The 19,147-nt window shown below is 40.8% G+C and overlaps 2 protein-coding genes and 4 non-coding genes across 7 annotated transcripts; 1 reads left to right on the forward strand and 5 right to left on the reverse strand.

Annotated features, from left to right (window-relative positions):
• Positions 1 to 208: 208 nt before the first annotated feature.
• SPMAP1 (sperm microtubule associated protein 1) lies at positions 209 to 6,010 on the reverse strand. Of its 2 annotated transcripts, XM_074261348.1 has the most exons (4): positions 3,558 to 6,010; positions 2,805 to 3,251; positions 1,159 to 1,258; positions 209 to 435 (listed from the first exon to the last, which is right to left on the reverse strand). In XM_074261348.1, exons 2-4 carry the CDS (start codon positions 3,009 to 3,011, stop codon positions 278 to 280), a joined length of 465 nt encoding a protein of 154 aa, XP_074117449.1. In that variant the 5' UTR covers positions 3,012 to 3,251; positions 3,558 to 6,010; the 3' UTR covers positions 209 to 277. The 2 variants fall into 2 exon arrangements, with proteins under 2 accessions (XP_074117449.1, XP_074117448.1); XM_074261347.1 differs by lacking the exon at positions 3,558 to 6,010 and having other exon boundaries at positions 2,805 to 3,524.
• Positions 6,011 to 6,141: 131 nt separating this feature from the next.
• RPL23 (ribosomal protein L23) lies at positions 6,142 to 9,856 on the reverse strand. The gene is made up of 5 exons (XM_074261349.1): positions 9,711 to 9,856; positions 8,446 to 8,529; positions 7,959 to 8,087; positions 6,375 to 6,488; positions 6,142 to 6,287 (listed from the first exon to the last, which is right to left on the reverse strand). Exons 1-5 carry the CDS (start codon positions 9,721 to 9,723, stop codon positions 6,205 to 6,207), a joined length of 423 nt encoding a protein of 140 aa, XP_074117450.1. The 5' UTR covers positions 9,724 to 9,856; the 3' UTR covers positions 6,142 to 6,204.
• Positions 7,191 to 7,326, reverse strand: LOC141542051 (small nucleolar RNA SNORA21). Its single transcript, XR_012482055.1, has one exon. It is a non-coding gene; the product is annotated as a small nucleolar RNA SNORA21 (small nucleolar RNA).
• LOC141542050 (small nucleolar RNA SNORA21) lies at positions 8,215 to 8,348 on the reverse strand. Its single transcript, XR_012482054.1, has one exon. It is a non-coding gene; the product is annotated as a small nucleolar RNA SNORA21 (small nucleolar RNA).
• Positions 9,857 to 14,351: 4,495 nt separating the features above from the next.
• TRNAC-GCA (transfer RNA cysteine (anticodon GCA)) lies at positions 14,352 to 14,423 on the forward strand. The gene has a single exon. It is a non-coding gene; the product is annotated as a tRNA-Cys (tRNA).
• A 4,336-nt stretch (positions 14,424 to 18,759) lies between these two features.
• On the reverse strand, positions 18,760 to 18,831 carry TRNAC-GCA (transfer RNA cysteine (anticodon GCA)). The gene has a single exon. It is a non-coding gene; the product is annotated as a tRNA-Cys (tRNA).
• Positions 18,832 to 19,147: the final 316 nt, after the last annotated feature.

The following is a 19,147-nucleotide window of genomic DNA, read 5'->3' on the forward strand; positions in this document are numbered from 1 at the left end:
CTGCTTCAGACTGAGAAAGAACGTAGAAAATGGAATGAGCGCCCTCCCTCATCCCTCTTCTCCTTCACTTTATAGAAGATGAGAGGAAGGGAAATTTGTGGAATTTTTTCTATTCTATGTTTGACCTGGTTATCTGGGGGGGCGGGGGAACCCACACTAAAATGTTTGAAGCACAGTTTGCTAAAATAAAGCAAATTAAAAATCAAAATTTATTTAAATGTATATAGTGGGAAATAGGATAAGGAATAGGGAGGAAAACCAGTGAGATGAGGCTGTATTAGAATAGTGGAAATGCAGTGACTTCTCCAAAAACGGATGTGCGCTGGCGAAGGGCAGGAGTATTTCGCCGATAGCCAAATCGCCCATTGTAACCCCGGATCGTTCTGAGATCTGCATTGAAGCTGTCATGTCCAGTCACCTGCTGAAGGGAGTGTCCTTTGGGGTAAAGAGAGAAAAGTTAACTCTCCTAGTTTGGTCAGAATCTCATCCTCTCCCTCCTGCACACAACCTCCCCCCTCCCCCAACGAGGACAGAATGGGAAGCACGCAGAGAAGTACGATTGAGTGCTCAGAATTTGGGTCAAATGGAGAGTATTTTAAAATGTTCCAAGCTCTTGGAATGAAGCAATAAGGTCTGAGGATCACAGGGTTGAATCTCTAAATACCAGAGATTATTGGAAGTGAGATCAGAGAGAAAGAAGAGGAAATTTCGAATAAATGCAAGGGAACTGGGGTATCTTAAGCATTCCTAAGTAGCAAGCAAACAAGTCTTGTTCCTTTCATGGAAGTAATTCTGCATTTCTTCTTGGTTGAGTCACAGGATCAGTTGGACCCCTGGTGAAAGGAACCCACAGGTTCACCTGAAAGAAGGAAGAGCTTCCCTTGCCAAAGGGAAGATCTGTTCTCTGGATAGATGCTTTCCCAGTGCTGTTGCTTCTGAACCTCCTTCAAATGGGAAGGAAACTACATAGGTAGAAACAACACAGTTTTCCTGGCGGGATGTCAAAAAACCAGAGGGCCTAAATTATAACATTATAAATAATTACAAACAGAGGGCTCTGTTACAACATTTCTCCCTTCCCCCAATTTGCTTTGTATAGGCTTCAATTCTCTCTGCCCACACCCGCCACCCCCTTTTGAAAGATGAAGAGGCTCTTACCTGCCCCTGCCCAATTTCTCCTGTTCAGATATCTCTGTCCCGGCCCAAAGATGTGGAAGTAATCTACTATCCAGCCATCTTGACTTGTCCCACCATGTGTCTGAGGGAGTAGGGGGTTAGGGGAGGGGAGTGTAGGGAGGGGTAGAAAGGAAGTACAGAAATTGTCACTTCTTCAGTGACAACACTGATTGCTCCTATCTCCTTGAGGCTGGAAGAGGTCAAGAGAGGCAGGGGCCACTAAAATTTGGACACCTTTATCAGGTGACCTGGTTCTTCTTTCCAAGAGCTTAATGTAAGCCATGGCATTTTTCAAACTACAGATAGTATTATGAAATTATGACACACACAACCTGTAATCACATGCACGTATATTGAGAAACATAAAAAAGATGTATGTCTGGGATAAAAAGAGGCAGCTGGAGGGCAGCTAGGGGGCGCAGTGGATAGAGCAGCCAGCCCTGAATTCAGAAGGACCTGAGTTCAAATCTGATCTCAGACACTTAACACTTCCTAGCTATGTGACCCTGGGCAAGTCACTTAACCCCAGCCTCAGGGGGGAAAAAAATAAATAAAAAGAGGCAGCTGGATGGCTCAGTGTATATGGCTCAGTATAAAACACAGTGGATAGAAGTATAATGCTGGGCTTGGAATCAGGAAGACCTGAATTCAAATGTAGTTCTAGATACTTACTAGAAGAATTGGATACAAATAAACAACATGGATTCAAAAAAATTTCCCTCAGCTGCCCTCCTCCCCAAAATAATGTACCCAGCCACATAAATATGGAAGCAATGGCACGGAGTGGAAATTAGAAAGATTAGCAACTGTGAGGCTATGTGGGATGTACGGTTTTCTTGAGATGAAGTCAGTTAGATGAAGTTAAATGAGAGCTAAGAGAGAAGGGTGAGAATTTCCCTTTCCGGCATCAGTGTCTAGAATAGTCCAGAATAACAACAATTAAGAATCTCCCCGATTTTCCATCTTAACGAAGTCCACCCCCTTCCCTCATATTATCAAGGTTTAGAGCTACAATTATGACGTCACAAGGCAGAGAAGATAGAATTCAGATACTACTTTCCCTTTGTTCCGTCTTCTGACGTTAAAGGTCTCCACTGTCTGGAGGCTGTCTGTGGACAGCCCTCGGGAAGGTCAGGACCATGACGTCATAAAGGACCCCCGCAAACGATTGGAAAGCTTAATTCGAGAGTAAAAGTGCTGTGCCACCTCTTCTGGTTAACCCTTCAGCATCCGAAATGGGAACTTCCAACATTGAGAGATTTCTAGAAATCCATTTCTTCTCAAATTCTTCCTCTTCCTGCCGTCACCTAATTCTCTACCCAGTTACAGGTTTTTATTTTTATCTTTTGGTGGGGGGCAGGGTGAGAAGAAAGAGGAGGGGGGATCTATAAGGTGGGACTGGGTCCTCCTGTCACCTACCTGGGAATTCGAGGAGACAAGGCGGGGAGGAGGAGAGCGTGGATGATTAGTTGTGGGAAGTTGGATGGTAGGACTTTACAGAGCTGTTACCTTATTCTGGGAAGCTTCTTAGGGGCCTAAGAGGGTGGGATCTGCTTGGTAAAGGGAGGGAGGGAAAGAGAACCCCCCAGGAAGACCCATCCTCCTCTCTGATTTCTGGACCTTCTCACCTGGTCTGTTTTTCGCAACACGGATTGGACCACGGGAGATTGGAAGTAGGAGCGCGCGTGAACGTCCAGCTGTGCGTTATAAGGAGGTATAGCAGACCAGAGCTTGGGCAAAGTGCGTTGGTAAGAGCTGGCCATGGTGCTCAAGGCCACCCCATCTAGGATGAACTCCTTCTCCTGCCGCAGGGAGCGCTCCGAGAGTCGCACCATCTCAGCCCGCCACGCGCCCGAGCTGCGGTGGAATTTCTTTTGCCAGGACCCTGAACAGTTCCTTGCCTTTCAGGCTCCGCCTACATTGTTACGTGATTCCAAAGCCCCAAGCGCCACAAACATTTTTGGACCCACCCTGCCCTTGCACCCAGATTCCGAGGTTCGGGAAAGCAGTAGGTTCTCAGCCACGGTCCAGATCGCACTGCTTGTGGAGGTCTTGTCCTGAAGACCTCTTGCTTGCTATAAAAGGCCAGAGAGGAAAAGAGGTAAAACTTTTTGGGATGCTCCAATTAAATCTCGATCTACGGATCTGCCTTTCCCAAGAGTGGTAATAAAACCTTGGCCCCCTTTACAATAAACCTAATTAAACAATTAACTCTCTGCTCCCCAAGGAAGATGGAGAGTTCACTCTGAGGGATCTCATATTCCTACTGGAAGTTTTTTCCTCATTCTCCATGTTGAGTTACTTGCATAAACTTGAATTCTTATATACTGAGATTATCAAAGACAGGAATAAAGGATCTTGTCGAAATTACTCATTTTTACCGATTAAAAGAGGATTAGAGATGAAGTGGATTCTAGTCCTGGGCCTGTTTCTTCTATAAAATTAGGGGTTAAACTCTGGATGTTCCCATCCAATTCCCATCAGTGATGCTCACAATCCATAGCTAGTTCTTTTCTTCCCCCACTGTTACTTCATTTATAAACTCCTACTAAGTGCCAGGTGCAGGAAATGTAAAGATAAATTGCACAGCCCCAGCCAAAAAGAATTACACCTAAATAGAAAGCCCAGGGATAAAGGTCCTGGCAAAGCTCTTCTCTTCAAATGCAGATTTCCTTTTTCTTTAGATTATTTCTAGTAAGACATTTCTCACCAGGACAAATACTTTGGGAAGATATTCAATTTTGAATATTGATTCAAAAAATGTGATATGATAACAGGCTCCATCCACTATTCCACCTAGATGTCCCCAGGAATTACCAGTTTCTAAGTGGCTAATCTCACTGGCTTGTTTTGTTCTTATCCTCCTCAGCCCCTTTATTAGAATGCTATCTCCCCATTTTCTTGACACTTGATTTTTCTCATGTGTCTGGCTTACTTCCCAGTAGACTTTGCTGGATTGTCATCCATATGCCATTCCTAATTCCAGTTTATCCCTCAAGGTTCAATTTTAGGCTCCTTTTCCTTTCCATACATACTTGGGTCTTGTAATCTCATAGCCCTCTGATGGGCTCAATAATCATTTTCCTCATCTCTCCTTAAAACTCCCTTTCCACATCAGGAAAATGATTAACTGCCTGTGAAACAGGATTATCATTTCTAGAGATAACCTACAAAATGCTAAAAAAAAGTCCTCTCAACTCACATCTCCCAGTTTTTTTTCCGTTTAACGGAAGACTCACTGTTGTTCCAGTAACAATGGTTTACTATCTCATTCATCTTTCCTTCCCCTTCCCCCGATTACCAAATTTCTCACTCAGTATCTTGAATATATCTTCATTTGACTCATCCATTACTTCTTGAGACTTCCATTCTCTTTACCTTAAGTTGTCAAAATAATCTTAAAGCAGATTGACCATGTCACTGTCTTAATATTTTCATTAACCACTTGCTCATAATATGGAACTATGCAGTCAAACCTCTGGCTTCTGGTTTCTCACATTAGTACTCTTCTCATTTGTATCTTCTTAAATCCTTAGCTTCCTTATTTTACATACTATTATGGAAATCTCTTCTTAATAACCATTTTTAATATCTAATTGTAGATAGAATTCAAGGTGAATTGTTAGAATAAGGGCTTGCCAAAAATTTTTTGAGCAAATTAAAGGTTAGAGAAGATGTCAGTTTAGATTTCTTCTGCATTCTGGTTCAGGATTTGAATGTAGAGGAGGCAACAGGAAGGTTCACTAATAATGACTTAACACTTATTGGGACTTCCCATTAAGAACTGGGTGGAAAAAAAATTCAATGAGTATGACACTTCCATCTCTTCCTTTTCAAAGAAGATTGTTACTTTACTTTTGTGGTTGTAATCTCTTTCCCCATCAAAACCTTCCCATTAAATTTAGCTTATGTTAAAATTAAGCTCAAATCACATTAATTTCTAATTTTGGGGCATTTCAAGCATCTCCCAACAACTTCACAAAAACCATCTCGGGGATGTTCAGGTTCCATGACAGGGCCAGCACATTACCATGCCCGGAGGAAGTGGGTCAATAAACATTTATTAAGGTACCTAACAAGCTATATACATTGTTCTAAGCACCAGGGACAAAAGGTAAATAGTTTCTGTCCTCTAGGAGCTCACAATATAAGGGGGGAGGGGAAGAGAAGACAATATGTAAATAACTGTACAAATAAAGTATATACAAGATCAATTGAAAATAGGTCCATCTCTTTCCCCTCTTATGCCCTGTTGCTCACTTCCCCATAAGTTGTTTCCCAAGGTTTGAAACATATCCTATTCCTAAACAATTCACTTATCTAAAACCTTCAGCATCTCACCAATCAGATTCTAAAAGCACGTTTGTCTAGTTGGCATCCAACTGTTGTATAAGTAACAAAAACCTAATCTAAAGGAACTACTATTTTATTATTTGCAGCACAACACAATGAAAACCTCAATCTACCAAATCACTGAACCCAGGGAGCAACAGGGAAAGGAACATATGGTATATTATTATTGTGGTGTCATTTAATGACTCATTCTTTTAATTAGCAGACATGCTGGAGTTATTGCTATCCTTTTCCAGCTCATTTTACAGATGAGGAAACTGAGGCAAAGGTTTTAAAGTGACTTACCCATGATCACAGAACTAGTAAGTATCTGTGGTCAGTTTTGAACTCAGGAAGAAGAGTCTTCCTGACTGACTTCCATATCAGTTATTCTATTCATCACACCACCCAGCTACCCCTATGATTATAAATCACTTCACATTTATTCATCAGGTTAATGAAATACCAATGTTTAAATACATCACTGACACATGGAGTAGAATGAATCAGTCCCAAATAGGTGACCCTAGCTTTGGGTAACAGAACCACCCATGGGACAACTTTAAAGTGTTAGAAAAACATGGTTTTGAAAAAATCAGGGCAAAACAAAAACACAATGCAAGAAAGCAAAGAGATGGGCAGACACTTTAATGAGGTTTTTTTTTTTCTTTTTTTTACAAATGGGCTTTAGGAGAATCAAGCAATGCTGCCAGCATTAGATGCAATCCTGGGCCACAAGTCAGCACACTCCTTGGCAACAGGACCCGTGATGGCTGAGCCTATAGAAGAGGAAAAGCAAAAGCTGAACAGGTACTGTCTTTCCCAGGAACTACCACCCAACCACAAGAATAAACTGAAATCTCTACCTTTCATCTCGCCTTTGTTGTTTACTATCACCCCTGCATTGTCTTCAAAATATAGGAACACGCCATCTTTTCTCCGATATGACTTCCGTTGCCGTATTACTACTGCTGGATGAACTACAGAGGAAAACCGAGGTCAAAGACAAGTGCATTTGTATTAGATGTTACTGAATGAGGGAGGAAATATGGATATTCTCTTCTATATCTTCCTCTACTACATATTAAAAACAAGCTTTAAAATATCTCTCAATTATTTAAAAATATTCTTAGAGTTCATGCTCTCATTTTTAGCTTAAAAACTGAAGACTTGAAAACATCTTAGAAATCATCTAAGCTCATCCTTCTCTTTTCAGAAAAGAGCTTCCATAAAGGTGAACACCCCCAAAGTCACACAAGAACTGAGCAGCAGAGATACTGTGAAGCCAATTCCTTTCACTCCAAATGCAGTGCTCTCTGTTACACCACACTACTTGGTTGTTGGTTCTCAAAACTGATAACCTGAAGTCTCTTCTGTCTTCAAGACTAATTAGTGAATTTTAAAAACACTTAAAAGCTTTCTTTCAAAGCCACCTGAATTCAGTTTGAGGAACACTGCCTCAAATATTCTTTCTATTGAGGAAAAACTGCAATGCAATTAAAAATAATTCCTTAAGAGTACAGGCTTCATACCTTTGAGATGGTAACATTATATTTAGGGGAAAGAACTAGAGATAGGTTCTTAGTTAAGGGTCTATAATCTATCCCTAAAATAAAGGTCACATAAAAATTTCTCTGGTTTAAGTTTAAGCCTTGCCCTGCCTGATTTTTAAAAATCTATAGACCTGTCACACCACTGATTGAGACCAACAGCACATTGAGCTGTCACCTCACCCAAAAGTGATGGTTGTTATATTCTGCCCTTTCTGGACGACTTCCCAGGCCACTGAAAAGACCCATAAAGTGCTTTTGAAAGGGCTTTATCTACTTTTCTATAACCTTGGCCCAACTAGGAATAAGCAGTAAGTATCCAGACATCCTGGGATACCCTAAACTGCAATTTATGCAGGAAACTCCTTATTTCTGATAATCAGAATCAGAGGCAGGCACTACAAAAATCCTTATTCCACACATAATTATTTCAGGACACACACACACACACACACACACACACACACACACACACCATAGCATAACATGGCAGAAAACTGCCATCCATCTTATGAACCATTTAGATGGTTGTGGACCAGAACTCATTCATTGAGAAGCAAAAAAGCATGATGGTGCTTTGTGGCCTTTTAAAAAAGCTTAAATATGTGACATCAAGTGAACTTAAACAAAATCCTTTCTGATGCAGTCAAGCATTTTAGTCTCAGAGCCCACTAGTCTTTATGCTTCTCAACACAAAGGAGAAGGCTTTTTTTTTCCTCATCCTGAACGTGGGTGTTACCCCATCAAAGGCATGCAGAGTCCACCTAGGCAGACCACTGTGGAGCAGATACTGAGGCCACAGTAAATGATATAATTGAAAATTCTTGATAAGGGATCACAAAGTTGGTATTTCAATTCTCATCAATAGAATGAAGGGAAGATTCTTTTTCCTCTACTTACCCTTTTTTCGGAGTTCTGGTTTCCCCTTTTTGACTGTAGCCATTACCATGTCACCCACACCAGCTGCAGGAAGCCTATTCAACCTCCCCTTAATCCCCTTAACGGAGATGATATACAGGTTCTTGGCACCTAAGGAAAGGAGATATAGCAATGCTGTAAAACAAAACAAATTGCTATCTACTTCCATAAAGCAATTATTCTCACCACTCTGCTTCTTCGTGAAGTAGACACTGAATAATACCTGTATGGTTACAAGTTCTGTCACGTCACTGATTGAAGCCAAACAGCACAAGCTGCCGCTTCACCCAAAAGTAATGTCATTTTCTTTACCCTTTCATGACGGCTCTATGGGTCATTGCAAGAAGGCCCACTGAGTGCTTTTTGAAGGGAGCAATTAAGTACAGCTAGATAGTCAGATGCCTCAGGTTTTTACCAGATTATGGTTAAATCCAAAGGGAGATTAAGAGTGTATGTCCCAGGGACTCACCTGTATTATCAGCACAATTGATGACAGCTCCCACTGGGAGACCCAAGGAAATTCGGAACTTGGCCCCGGAAGACCCACCTCGTCCTAGGAAAGACGCACAAGAAATCAACCTACAATCCAGAAAGTTCTCCCAAATAGGTCTTTATTTCTCCTTAAACTGCTTTTTGTTTTTGGACTTTTAGGTAAAAAAGGAACGCATAAACCATCTTATTCTATCTACAGTCAACTCACTTTCCAATTTCCCGTAAGTTTCATGAGGATGGCCTTGTTTTTGGCTGTAGATGAGAGTTGACTAGATAGCATGAGCTCCTTTGTACTGGAGATCTTACAATAAATACTATGTGAAACAGACCTTCCTTCTTGGGATATTCACACCTTCTCCTACATAGCCACGTCCTGGCTGTCCAGGAGAAAACGTCAGGCTCCTACAAGCAGAAGTCCCATTCAACTTATAACTCACTAAGCACTTATTAAAACCACAGCGCGCCAGGTACTAAGGGTATAAAGAAAAGGGATGGCTCCCTGTCTCAAGTTTATATTGTGCTGGGAAACGTGTAACTGACAACTTCAGAGAAATGGCCTCGAGATGGAGCTGCCACTTGGGCCACTGGGGACCACGTATAAAAGCCATGAGGAGTACAGGGGACTTAAAGGGCAGCGGTGGTCTAAGCGCGCCGGGCGGGAGAGATGAGCTGGAATAAAAAGCGATAAACTGGAGTGTGCACGTTTACAAGGGGCCGACGGCCAACCACAGCAGCCTCTCGAGCGGGAGAGCGACACAGCTGTGCGAAGGCTTCACTAAGCAGCGGCTCGGTGGCTGCGAACGGAGCTGAAGGAGTCCGGCCTCGGCCCACCCCCACCTCCCTCTTCCCAACAGCCCCTTCCTCCCCAGCAAAGGCCCACACACTCCAAGCCTCCTTCCCCGGAGCCTCCCCGTGGCCTCCTTTCGGGGCTCCCCACAGCAGGCGGGCCGCGCCGGGCTCGCCTGGAGCTTAGGCCTCCGGAAGCCAGGCCACGAGAAGGTTCCGGGTGGCCCAGAGCCCGAGCTCGTGTCACTGAAATCAGCACCAACCAGTCGGGCCCCTCTATCACCTCCTCCCCCCCATCTCCGGGACTTTCCCAATGCCCTCTCTCAGGACTAGGCCTTCCCCAATCGGGTCCCGAGAGGAGCTCAGGGTTCCCGCTTTCCCATCCAGCCACTCTCCAGCAGGCTTCGGTCCCGAGAACGACGGATGGCGGCGGATTCCCCAGCTCAGGAAACTCACCTCGCTTGGACATCTTGGCTCCCGGAAAGCACGAAAGAGAGAGGAAGCGGGGAGGACGTCGGGATATGAATTGAGAAGCCCCGCCTCGCTACCCTTATCACGTGACCAAGGCCCTGCTCCTTTCCTCGGGAGCGCTCCCCTGTCACGTGACTCGGAAAACAAGCTAGCACCCGAGTGGAGGGCGCTGGGATACAATTTGGCGCCCTCTTCAGCCCTGGAGAAGGAACTGCAGCTTGGAGCCGGTGCTTTCATATGGCGAACGATCTTCCATCTCTCATTTGAAGAGGTGGAGGATTAATATTTTCAGTCGCGTACGACTCTTCGTAATCCTTTTAGGGATTTTCTTGGCAAAGATGCTGAAGTGGTTTACCATTTCCTCGTCCACCTTATCTTATGTCTTTGGCCCAGGCCAGGGTCACAATTTTAGTTGTGTCCGAATTCAAATTTGAACTCGGGGTTTCCTGCCTCCGGGCCGGACGTTATCTAGAGCGCCACCTAGCGCCCTGCCATGGTATTATCAACCATGCTCTGTACAAGGAGGCATAAACCAAATGAGATTACACAGAATAAAACAGAAACAATAAAGAGAAAAAATTCTATAAAAAGCAATCACTCACCAACCGAATTTGAATATCTTCAACATTAACATGTCAATGGCAAGAATCTATTAGTCAATATAAAAATTATGTATGGACAGTTTAATGGACATAATCCATCATTTACATGTTAAAATAATATAAACTATAGAATCTGAAAATATTAATTATTTAAATGAAATTACACTACATTTTTATTAGGTATAATATTAATGCTATAATTTAAAATAATTTAATGACATTTCACTGTAACATAATTTCCATATCAATTAATAACTTGCTTATAATTAATTATATTATGAATATATGTATATCCGGATCTATGTATATATTATATACATACACATATAATATATACATATATTATAATATATAATTAACATATTATGAATATATGTATATCCGGTTAATGGGTGATTAGTTTTTACCTAATTTTCTTCTTCTCCTCCTCCTCCTTCTTTTTCTTCTTCCTGTTTCTATATTCTCTTTGTAATCTCTTGTTTCATGCCACATTATAATAAAGGGTTGGCTCACTGGGCAGGAGGAGACATATATATTAAGAAATGAAGGTGGTGTCAAAAAAGGTATTCACACACATAAAAAGATTTTTAAAAGTCAGTGTTTGGTGAAAGAGAAGAGTTAGTTCATTTTAGTACAAGAATTTACTAAAGTAGGGACCGAAGATAAGATAAAATGGAAAACTTTCCCCTCTCAAGAAGGGTTTCAACTTCCTACTTTCGAGGGAAGACTGAGACCCCACAAATGCCATCTGGGTCCTTCCAGTTTTCCACTGCATATTTTACTTTTCCCCAGATGAGATAATATATGTGTCACTTTGCAAATTGTGCTGTATTGCACTTTGCAAATTGTGTCAGTTATTGTTCTAAATTTTAAAATGGTAGTTTATTAATATGAGAGCAGGTGTTTATTCCAGTGGTGTAATTTTCATGAAAATTACCTGTTCCACCATACCCTCAGCCCGAGATTATACTTCACTGGTAGCTAGTTCACATACCAGGTGTCAATCTCCACTTCCCTAAGCATCAAAGGAATCAGATTTGTCCTGCACCACATATATTTACCTCTCTAATACAGGTGACACGTGACCTACCTAGGAGTCTTCCTGAGACTGACTTTTCCCATTTCGCTCTTCTGACTTTCTTTTACAAAGGTCGCCTGGATTACCTGTCCCAGAAGACTGACGCATTTAGATTAGAATGCTCATGAATTTCTTCAAACTACTTTAATTAAAAAAGCCATTTTCTTCAGGGGGCACCCGGAATTGAACCAGGGACCTCTTGATCTGCAGTCAAATGCTCTACCTCTGAGCTATACCCCCTACGCAACTACACTTCATTGTTGTTACTTAAATGGATTATCAACAAAGCACTTTAAGTACAGAACATTCTTGGTGTGTGTAATAAAATCAAGTCCACTTTCCCAGACTCAGAAACGATAATTCAATTTTTCAAGCTTTTTTTTTTGGTTGTTCTTTCCACTGACTTTTGTCATAGATGATGTGCATTTGCTACCTACTTTATAAAATCTAGTTTTTAGTGGGAAATAGTATTGAAAAATTGGAATCTGCCCCTGACCAATCTGCTGGACCGCCATTGTTGCTCTCTTCTGTGGAGGAAATTCATTTCCAATCTCCACTTTACTGGCTTGTTCACTGTATTTAATTTCTCTTAGGTGTTAAGGCAGCTGGGAAGTCTTTGACTCTAAAATCAATTCTACTGCTTTAACTTATTTAATTTCCAAGAATGGTGAAAATCCAAGACCCAGAACTCTCTTTGAGAATAACTTACAATGGTAGTCCTGACCCTGGTTCTTTACTTAGCATGACTTCAAGCTGAGAGTATTGGAAAATCTCATCTAGATCAGCATACATTTATTGTCCGACTTTAACTGTATCCTCCTTAATTACTGACACTCTTTTTCTTCGTTTCATTGAATCCCTCTTACTCACAATAACAAAACTTTAGCCCTATCCCTCCCCATCTTTCACTTTTGGCACAAGGCCTACACTTTTATTTTCCTGATAGCAAAATAATCAGATATTGTATCTTCATTTCTACTTGCAAATCTTTCTCTCTATATACAAATCTTTTTTTTATCTCAGAGGAAGACTTCTGTCCTTTATGTCTGGTGATCTCATTCCTCCTTCCTCCCTCAGTTATCTCCTCTCTGTGTCTGTGTCTGGGTCAGTGTCTCTCTTTCCTAACCCCTTCCCTCCCACCCCCCACCCCCAGTAAAGGAGGAGGTTGAAGGTTGGACTAGATGTCCAAGTCCAAATCTCTTCTCCTGTGATTGCTAGTTTTTCCCTCTTCACCTTAGCTTCAGATATGTACAAGTCTCTAAAATTTTGACAATTTTTTCTTTGCTGCTCATTCTTTTCTTATCCCTTCCATTTTAGTATAACTGCTCTCCAAAAGTGTACTAAAATTTTATAAAAACCAACACTCTTTCCCAATTTCTGTTCCTTTACAATATCGGATCCCTTCTTGAAACTAATTTCTCTTCTCTTCTGGTTCCCTGGCTACATTGCTTTTGTCTGTACAAAATATTGTTAATTCAATGTAGTTAAAAGTATCCATTTTACTTCCTATGAAGTAAAAGTATCTCTTGGTCATAAATTCTTCCATCGTCCATAGATCTGAAAGAAATTTCCCCCTTGCTCCTCTAATTTGCTTATGTTATCATCTTTTATGTCTAAATGTACTCATTTTGAGCTGATCTTGGTATATGGTGTGAAATGTTTTTGCCAGATAATTTTCTGTTTTTTTCCAGCAGTTTTTGTTCAAAAGAAAGTTCTTGCCATCAAAATTTAAATCTTTAATTAAACATTAGATTACTATGATCATTTACTAATGTACATTTCATAGCTAATCTATTCCACTATTCACCACTTTCTTATCTTCTATCAGATTTATTGTGATAATGACCACTTTTTAATGTAATTTGAAATCTGGTACTATTAGACTTCCTTCAGTTTTGATTTTCTTGATATTCTTGACCTTTTGTTCTTCCAGACTATTTTTATTATTATATGTTATTATTTTTTCTTACTCTGTAAAATAATTTATTCTTTGGTAGTTTGAACACAGCACTTTGTAAGCAAATAATAAAGGCTCATCCATTCAGCCCTCCCTCCCTCCTTTCTTCCTTCCCTCCTTCCTTCCCTCCTCTCTAGCTCAATTTGATGTTTCCATTCTCTAGTAGTTATTACCTGTATTATTAGTTATCATTAGTTATCTGTGTCTGAATTGGTTTACATTTCTTTATACTATTCTTCCTTTTGGATTAAATGGCCTCGGCATGTAAGTGGATAGTTGACTGAGTTACACAAAGCCATTCATTCCTTTACTTGCTATGTAACCACAGTATAAAGTTTTTTTTTTTTTTTTTTTTTTTTTGTCTCAGACTGAGAGGAAGTAATTAAGTCTTTTCTCTCTCTTTTGGTTTAAGTCACTGTATTTGTTGCTTCTTAAAAAGAAAGGGACACTGCATGCAAGTTTGGTGATCTGTAGTTCTTTAAGATTTGATGGACTGTCTCAGTTTTTTCATCTGCAAAATAGGCAAAAAGCAACTATATGTTTAATAGGATTATTTTGCTCCGAAGCTCAGATTTTGTTTTCTTCGGCAGACATCGTGAGAAACAACATCCGTCTAGTCCTGGCTTATTTTGTTAGTACCCAGAGGAAGAAAGATGGACGGATTCCAGAAGAGAAAACCAGAGAAGTCGTGTGATATAATACTTTATCTATTCTCTTTACAATTTATAAAGCCTTCCTAATCTCAGATGTTCTCACAAAATCTTGTGAGTCGGACGGAACTGGGATTTTTATCTTTAATTTGAGCGTATTGGAGATGAAGCTAATATTTTTAAAAATCAGTGGTTTTAGGGTTGAATTTTGGATCTAGTTCATACATTAAGAAAACTAGTGATGTATTTGAGGGACAATTTATCTTTCCAAACGGAGAAAATTTAGCACAAGGTTTTTTACAGCTGCAGGAAAGAGATTGTGCGAGCTTTGCCAGCAGAGGGGGTATAGCTCAGTGGTAGAGCATTTGACTGCAGATCAAGAGGTCCCCGGTTCAAATCCGGGTGCCCCCTGTGGGCTCACTTTTGCGTTCTGCGTTAGCAGATTTCACATACTAAATCAAACTCCTGGAAACAGAAAAGCCAATTCCTACGCAAACGAGAAAACTCACCGAGTGTGAATTCTGTAATCGATCATAACAGAACAAATGGTCTCGTAGACCTGAAATAAGGCTCAGTGGAATTGGGAAACCCGTGATTCAATTTGTTCTAGTCCTAGTCCGGGCCCACCAGATTCTCCCCAACCCCAGTATTTCTCAAGGGTATTTGGAAAAAGGAGGGGCCAAAGTTGGGCAGACCGATTTCCTTGAATTACAGGATCAGAGGCACATTTGCGTGGACCCAGACCTACGTCACCAGGGCCCTGGACAGGGAGGGGAGGGGTGCTGTGACAACATAGAAAATAGTCAAAATAGTAATAATGAGTGCATTGTAGTTTTAAAATTTTCTTACACATTTCCCTCCTTCTCTCCCTCCTCCTTCACCTAAACTAAGTAAATGGGGATGCTCTTCTGCTTTTCCAAGACACTGCACTTTATCTGCATGTTGGCCTTCTGTGGTCAACGCACATAAATCAAAATATACGGGTATATATATATTATATATATATATATATATATATATATATATATATATACACACACACACACACACATACAATATATATGTATATTATATGTGTAATTGAAATCTATTTTGTAAAATGTTGTACCATTTTATACATCAAAGTTTTATGCATATAAATCCTGTTTTTTTCCCCCTGAGGCTGGGGTTAAGTGACTTGCCCAGGGTCACACAGCTAGGAAATGTCAAGTGTCTGAGACCAGAATTGAGCTCAGGTCGTCCTGAATTCGAGGCTGGTGCTCTATCCACTGCGCCCCCTAGCTGCCTCTAAATCCTGTTTCAAAATCCATAGATTTATTAATGTATATTAAACTATAATATGAAAATGTGTGTAATGGGCAGCTGGGTGGTGAAGTGGATAGAATACTGGGCCTGGATCCAGCCTAAGAAACTAGCTCTTTGACCCTGGGCAAGTCACAACCTGTTTGCCTCCGTTTCCTCACCTGTAAAATGAGAAGGAAATGGAAAACCACTTCAGTGACTGTGCCAAGAAAACCCCAAGGGGAATCGGGAAGAGCTGGACGCGACTAAAACGACTGAACAAAATTGTTTCCTCTATACAATGTAAGCTCCTTGATCGTTGTACACAGCAACAGAAAAATTATAAAATGATCAATTCTGATGGATGGGGCTCTTCAACAATGAGACGATTCAGGCCAGTTCCAAGGATCTTGTGAGGAAGAGAGCCAAATACACCCAGAGAGAGGACTGTGGGAACTGAGCGTGGATCACAACATAGTATTTTCTCTTCTTTTGTTGTTTGCTTTAATTTTATTTTCTTTCTCATTTTTCCCCTTATGGTCTGATTTGCTTGTGCAGTAAGATAATTGTATAAATAAGCATGCCTATATTGAATTTACATAGATTTTTATCATGTTTAACATATATTGGATTACTTGCCATCTAGGGAGGGGTTGGGGGAAAAGGGGAGGGAAATTGGAAAACAAGATTTTGCCAGGGTTAATGGTGAAAAATTATCCTTGCATATGTTTTGAAAATAAAAAGCTTCAATTGAAAAAAAAAAAAAAAAAAGGTAAGTTCCTTGATATCAGGAACTGTTCTCTGGTTGTCTTTGTATCAGACTAGCACAATTTTATAATATACATTAATTGTTGTAACCTAGCTTATTTTTCCTTTAGTCTTTATTGAAATCAGAAGAGTTAGAGGAGAAGGCACATAATAGGATTAACTCTGGGTCCTTCCTTTACTTCTGAGAACTTGGCTTTAGGAAAAGCCCCAGGACTGGGAGAAGGGAAACATCCTTCCATTCCCAGGTAAAGTAATTCTGCAATTCTCAAACTCACCAGGAATACTGTCAAGTGAGTAGGTAAAGAGCAACACCTCTTAAGGGGTGGAGGTCAGAGGAACAATTGATCATGAGTTTATGTGCTTTGGAGAATTGGGGGAGTAGGAAAGCAAAACCACGTGGACGCATTATGAATGAGTTTTCACAAGGTAATTAATTAGCCACTCTTGATTTTCAGTTTCAGAAGTCAGGTCCCTACGGTTCTGCTGGATATATTGGTTCTCCTTATAGGGTTGAGAGGGTGTTTTTCCTAATAGAATGGGAGGGTATTTGGAGGAGCTTCATTTTTTCCCGACATTTGAGTGGAAAGTGATGAGAATGGAAAGAATGCAGCTTCACATTCCCATGGGTAAGATGAGATATGACAGTCTTGCTCTGGATTTAAAATAACGCGGTTGACCTCTAACCTAGGAAACATGCGCTACTTCTTCCCTTATTTTTTCCCTTTTTTGGGGGTAAAAAAACAGTTGGAGAAAAGATAGTGATTACTGAGGATCTAGGTTTTCTTGCCTCCCTCTTATCTTGTGTTTCCTCTGGATAAGAATTATAACCAGATAAGCAGTCAATTGCCATTCCAGCAGTAGGTGGTAGTGATGAGATTAAAAAAACAGGTTAATATTTTAATGAGTTTGCATTTGATTTATCTGAAATTTTAAATGAAATAATTACAACATAGTAATAATAAATACTTTGGTCTACATGACACTTTTTACTTTTCCTAGACTGTTAAATTTTTACGGAAGCTCTTTCTCATTTCCAACTCCTAGCTTTCTTCAAGTGTCAGGAAAAATCCCACCTTCTACCTTTCCCAGTCTTTCTTAATGGTAGATAGACATGGTCCTCTTCGAGAGTGGAAATCAAACACAGCCTTCCTCCTGAGACGATTTCCAATCTATCCCATTTATATCTTTTTGCAGGTTTTCAGATTGTCTCACCATTAGAATATAAGCTCCTTCTGGGTAAAGACTTTTTCTTTCTTTCTTTCTTCTTTCTTTCTTTCTTTCTTTCTTTCTTTCTTTCTTCTTTCTTTCTTTCTTTCTTTCTTTCTTTCTTTCTTTCTTTCTTTCTTTCTTTCTTTCTTTCTTTCTTTCTTTCTTTCTTTCCTTTCTTTCTTTCTTTCTTTCTTTCTTTCTTCTTTCTTTCTTTTCTTTCTTTCTTTCCCTCTTTCTTTCTTTGCTTCTTTCTTTCTCTCTTTTCTTTCCTTCTTTCTTTCTTTCCCTCTTTCTTTCTTCCTTTGCTTCTTTCTCTCTTTCCCTTTCTTTGCTTCTTTCTTTTTTCCCCTCTTTCTTTGCTTCTTTCTTTCTTTCCTTCCCTCTCTTTCCTTCTTCCTTCCTTCCTTCCTTCCTTTCTTTCTTTCTTTCTTTCTTTCTTTCTTTCTTTCTTTCTTTCTTTCTTTCTTTCTTTCTTTCTTTCTTTCTTTCTTTCCCTCTTTCTTTCTTTGCTTCTTTCTTTCTCTCTTTCTTTCCTTCTTTCTTTCTTTCCCTCTTTCTTTCTTCCTTTGCTTCTTTCTCTCTTTCCCTTTCTTTGCTTCTTTCTTTTTTTCCCTCTTTCTTTGCTTCTTTCTTTCTTTCCTTCCCTCTCTTTCCTTCTTCCTTCCTTTCTTCCTTTCTTCCTTTCTTTCTTTCTTTCTTTCTTTCTTTCTTTCTTTCTTTCTTTCTTTCTTTCTTCTTTCTTTCTTTCTTTCTTTCTTCTTTCTTTCTTCTTTCTTTCTTTCTTTCTTTCTTTCTTTTTTTCTTTCTTTCTTTCTTTCTTTCTCTTTCTTTCTCTTTCCCTCTTTCCTTCCCTCTTTCTCTCTTTCTTTTTCTTTTTTTTTCTCCTTCCTTTCGTCCTTCCCTCCCTCCTTTCTCCCTCCCTTCTTTCCTCCAGGGTTTAGCCCTGTAACTAGCACACAGTAGACACAATGTAGGTTGACTGACTAATTGGGAGCAAGTGAAACTTCAAACTGCCACTGTCTCCTCTTCTTCGGCCACTAAGAAAGGAGCGAGAGAGACAGAATGGAAGAAGTGGAAGGGGAGCAGAGGTTTGTTCTTCCCGGTGGATTTCGTGGAGAAGCGCAACCTGGTCTCCGGGCCATGGATAATCGGGAAAAATATGTTTGGTCCACTAGTCCACCGAACCCCTGACCCTCTCCGTCTTGAGCCGGCCCTCGGAATGGAGGCTTGCGGCAGATTTGCAAGGTAGCTCTGTAGTTCCAATGCCTTTGAACTGGAGGGAGTGTAAGATCCATGCTCGATCCCTCTTCAGGATAAAGCCAAAGAGAATAATTTTTTCAGGAAGATTTATTCATCCACAATCAAGGCAGCAATAAAAAGCGCCCAGCATCTTTCCCTTTTTCTTCGAACCGAATGCGTCATTTTAAGACCGGGTTCTTGAGACGGGTCCCATCTGTAATAAATTCTGTAAGGAAAGAAATTACCGAAGAGGGGGCACCCGGATTTGAACCAGGGACCTCTTGATCTGCAGTCAAATGCTCTACCACTGAGCTATACCCCCGACGCCTCTCGCTGCCTTGGAAGTAACTCCTTTCAGCCACGAGAGATGGTCGTTGCTGCTACAGTTACAGACTATGCGGGGTGGGCGGGAGAGGAAAGCCAGAAGTTGCCTTGAATCCTGCAAAAGTGGCTTTTCGGAGAGTTCTTGAAGGATTGGGGTAAAGTTCCTGGCCTGGCAGAGATCTCGGCCCCAGAAGGGTGCAGTTGCGGTTTGGGTGAGAAGCTGCTGGAGGGGCGTGTCAGGGAGAGACGCCCCCCCCCCCCCCCGCTCCCCCGCAGCACGCCCCAATTTATGGGGGTGGGGAGAAAGGACCTCT

The sequence above is a fragment of the Sminthopsis crassicaudata genome, chromosome 4 (assembly GCF_048593235.1).
Source record: "Sminthopsis crassicaudata isolate SCR6 chromosome 4, ASM4859323v1, whole genome shotgun sequence".
Taxonomy (NCBI): Eukaryota; Metazoa; Chordata; class Mammalia; order Dasyuromorphia; family Dasyuridae; genus Sminthopsis; species Sminthopsis crassicaudata.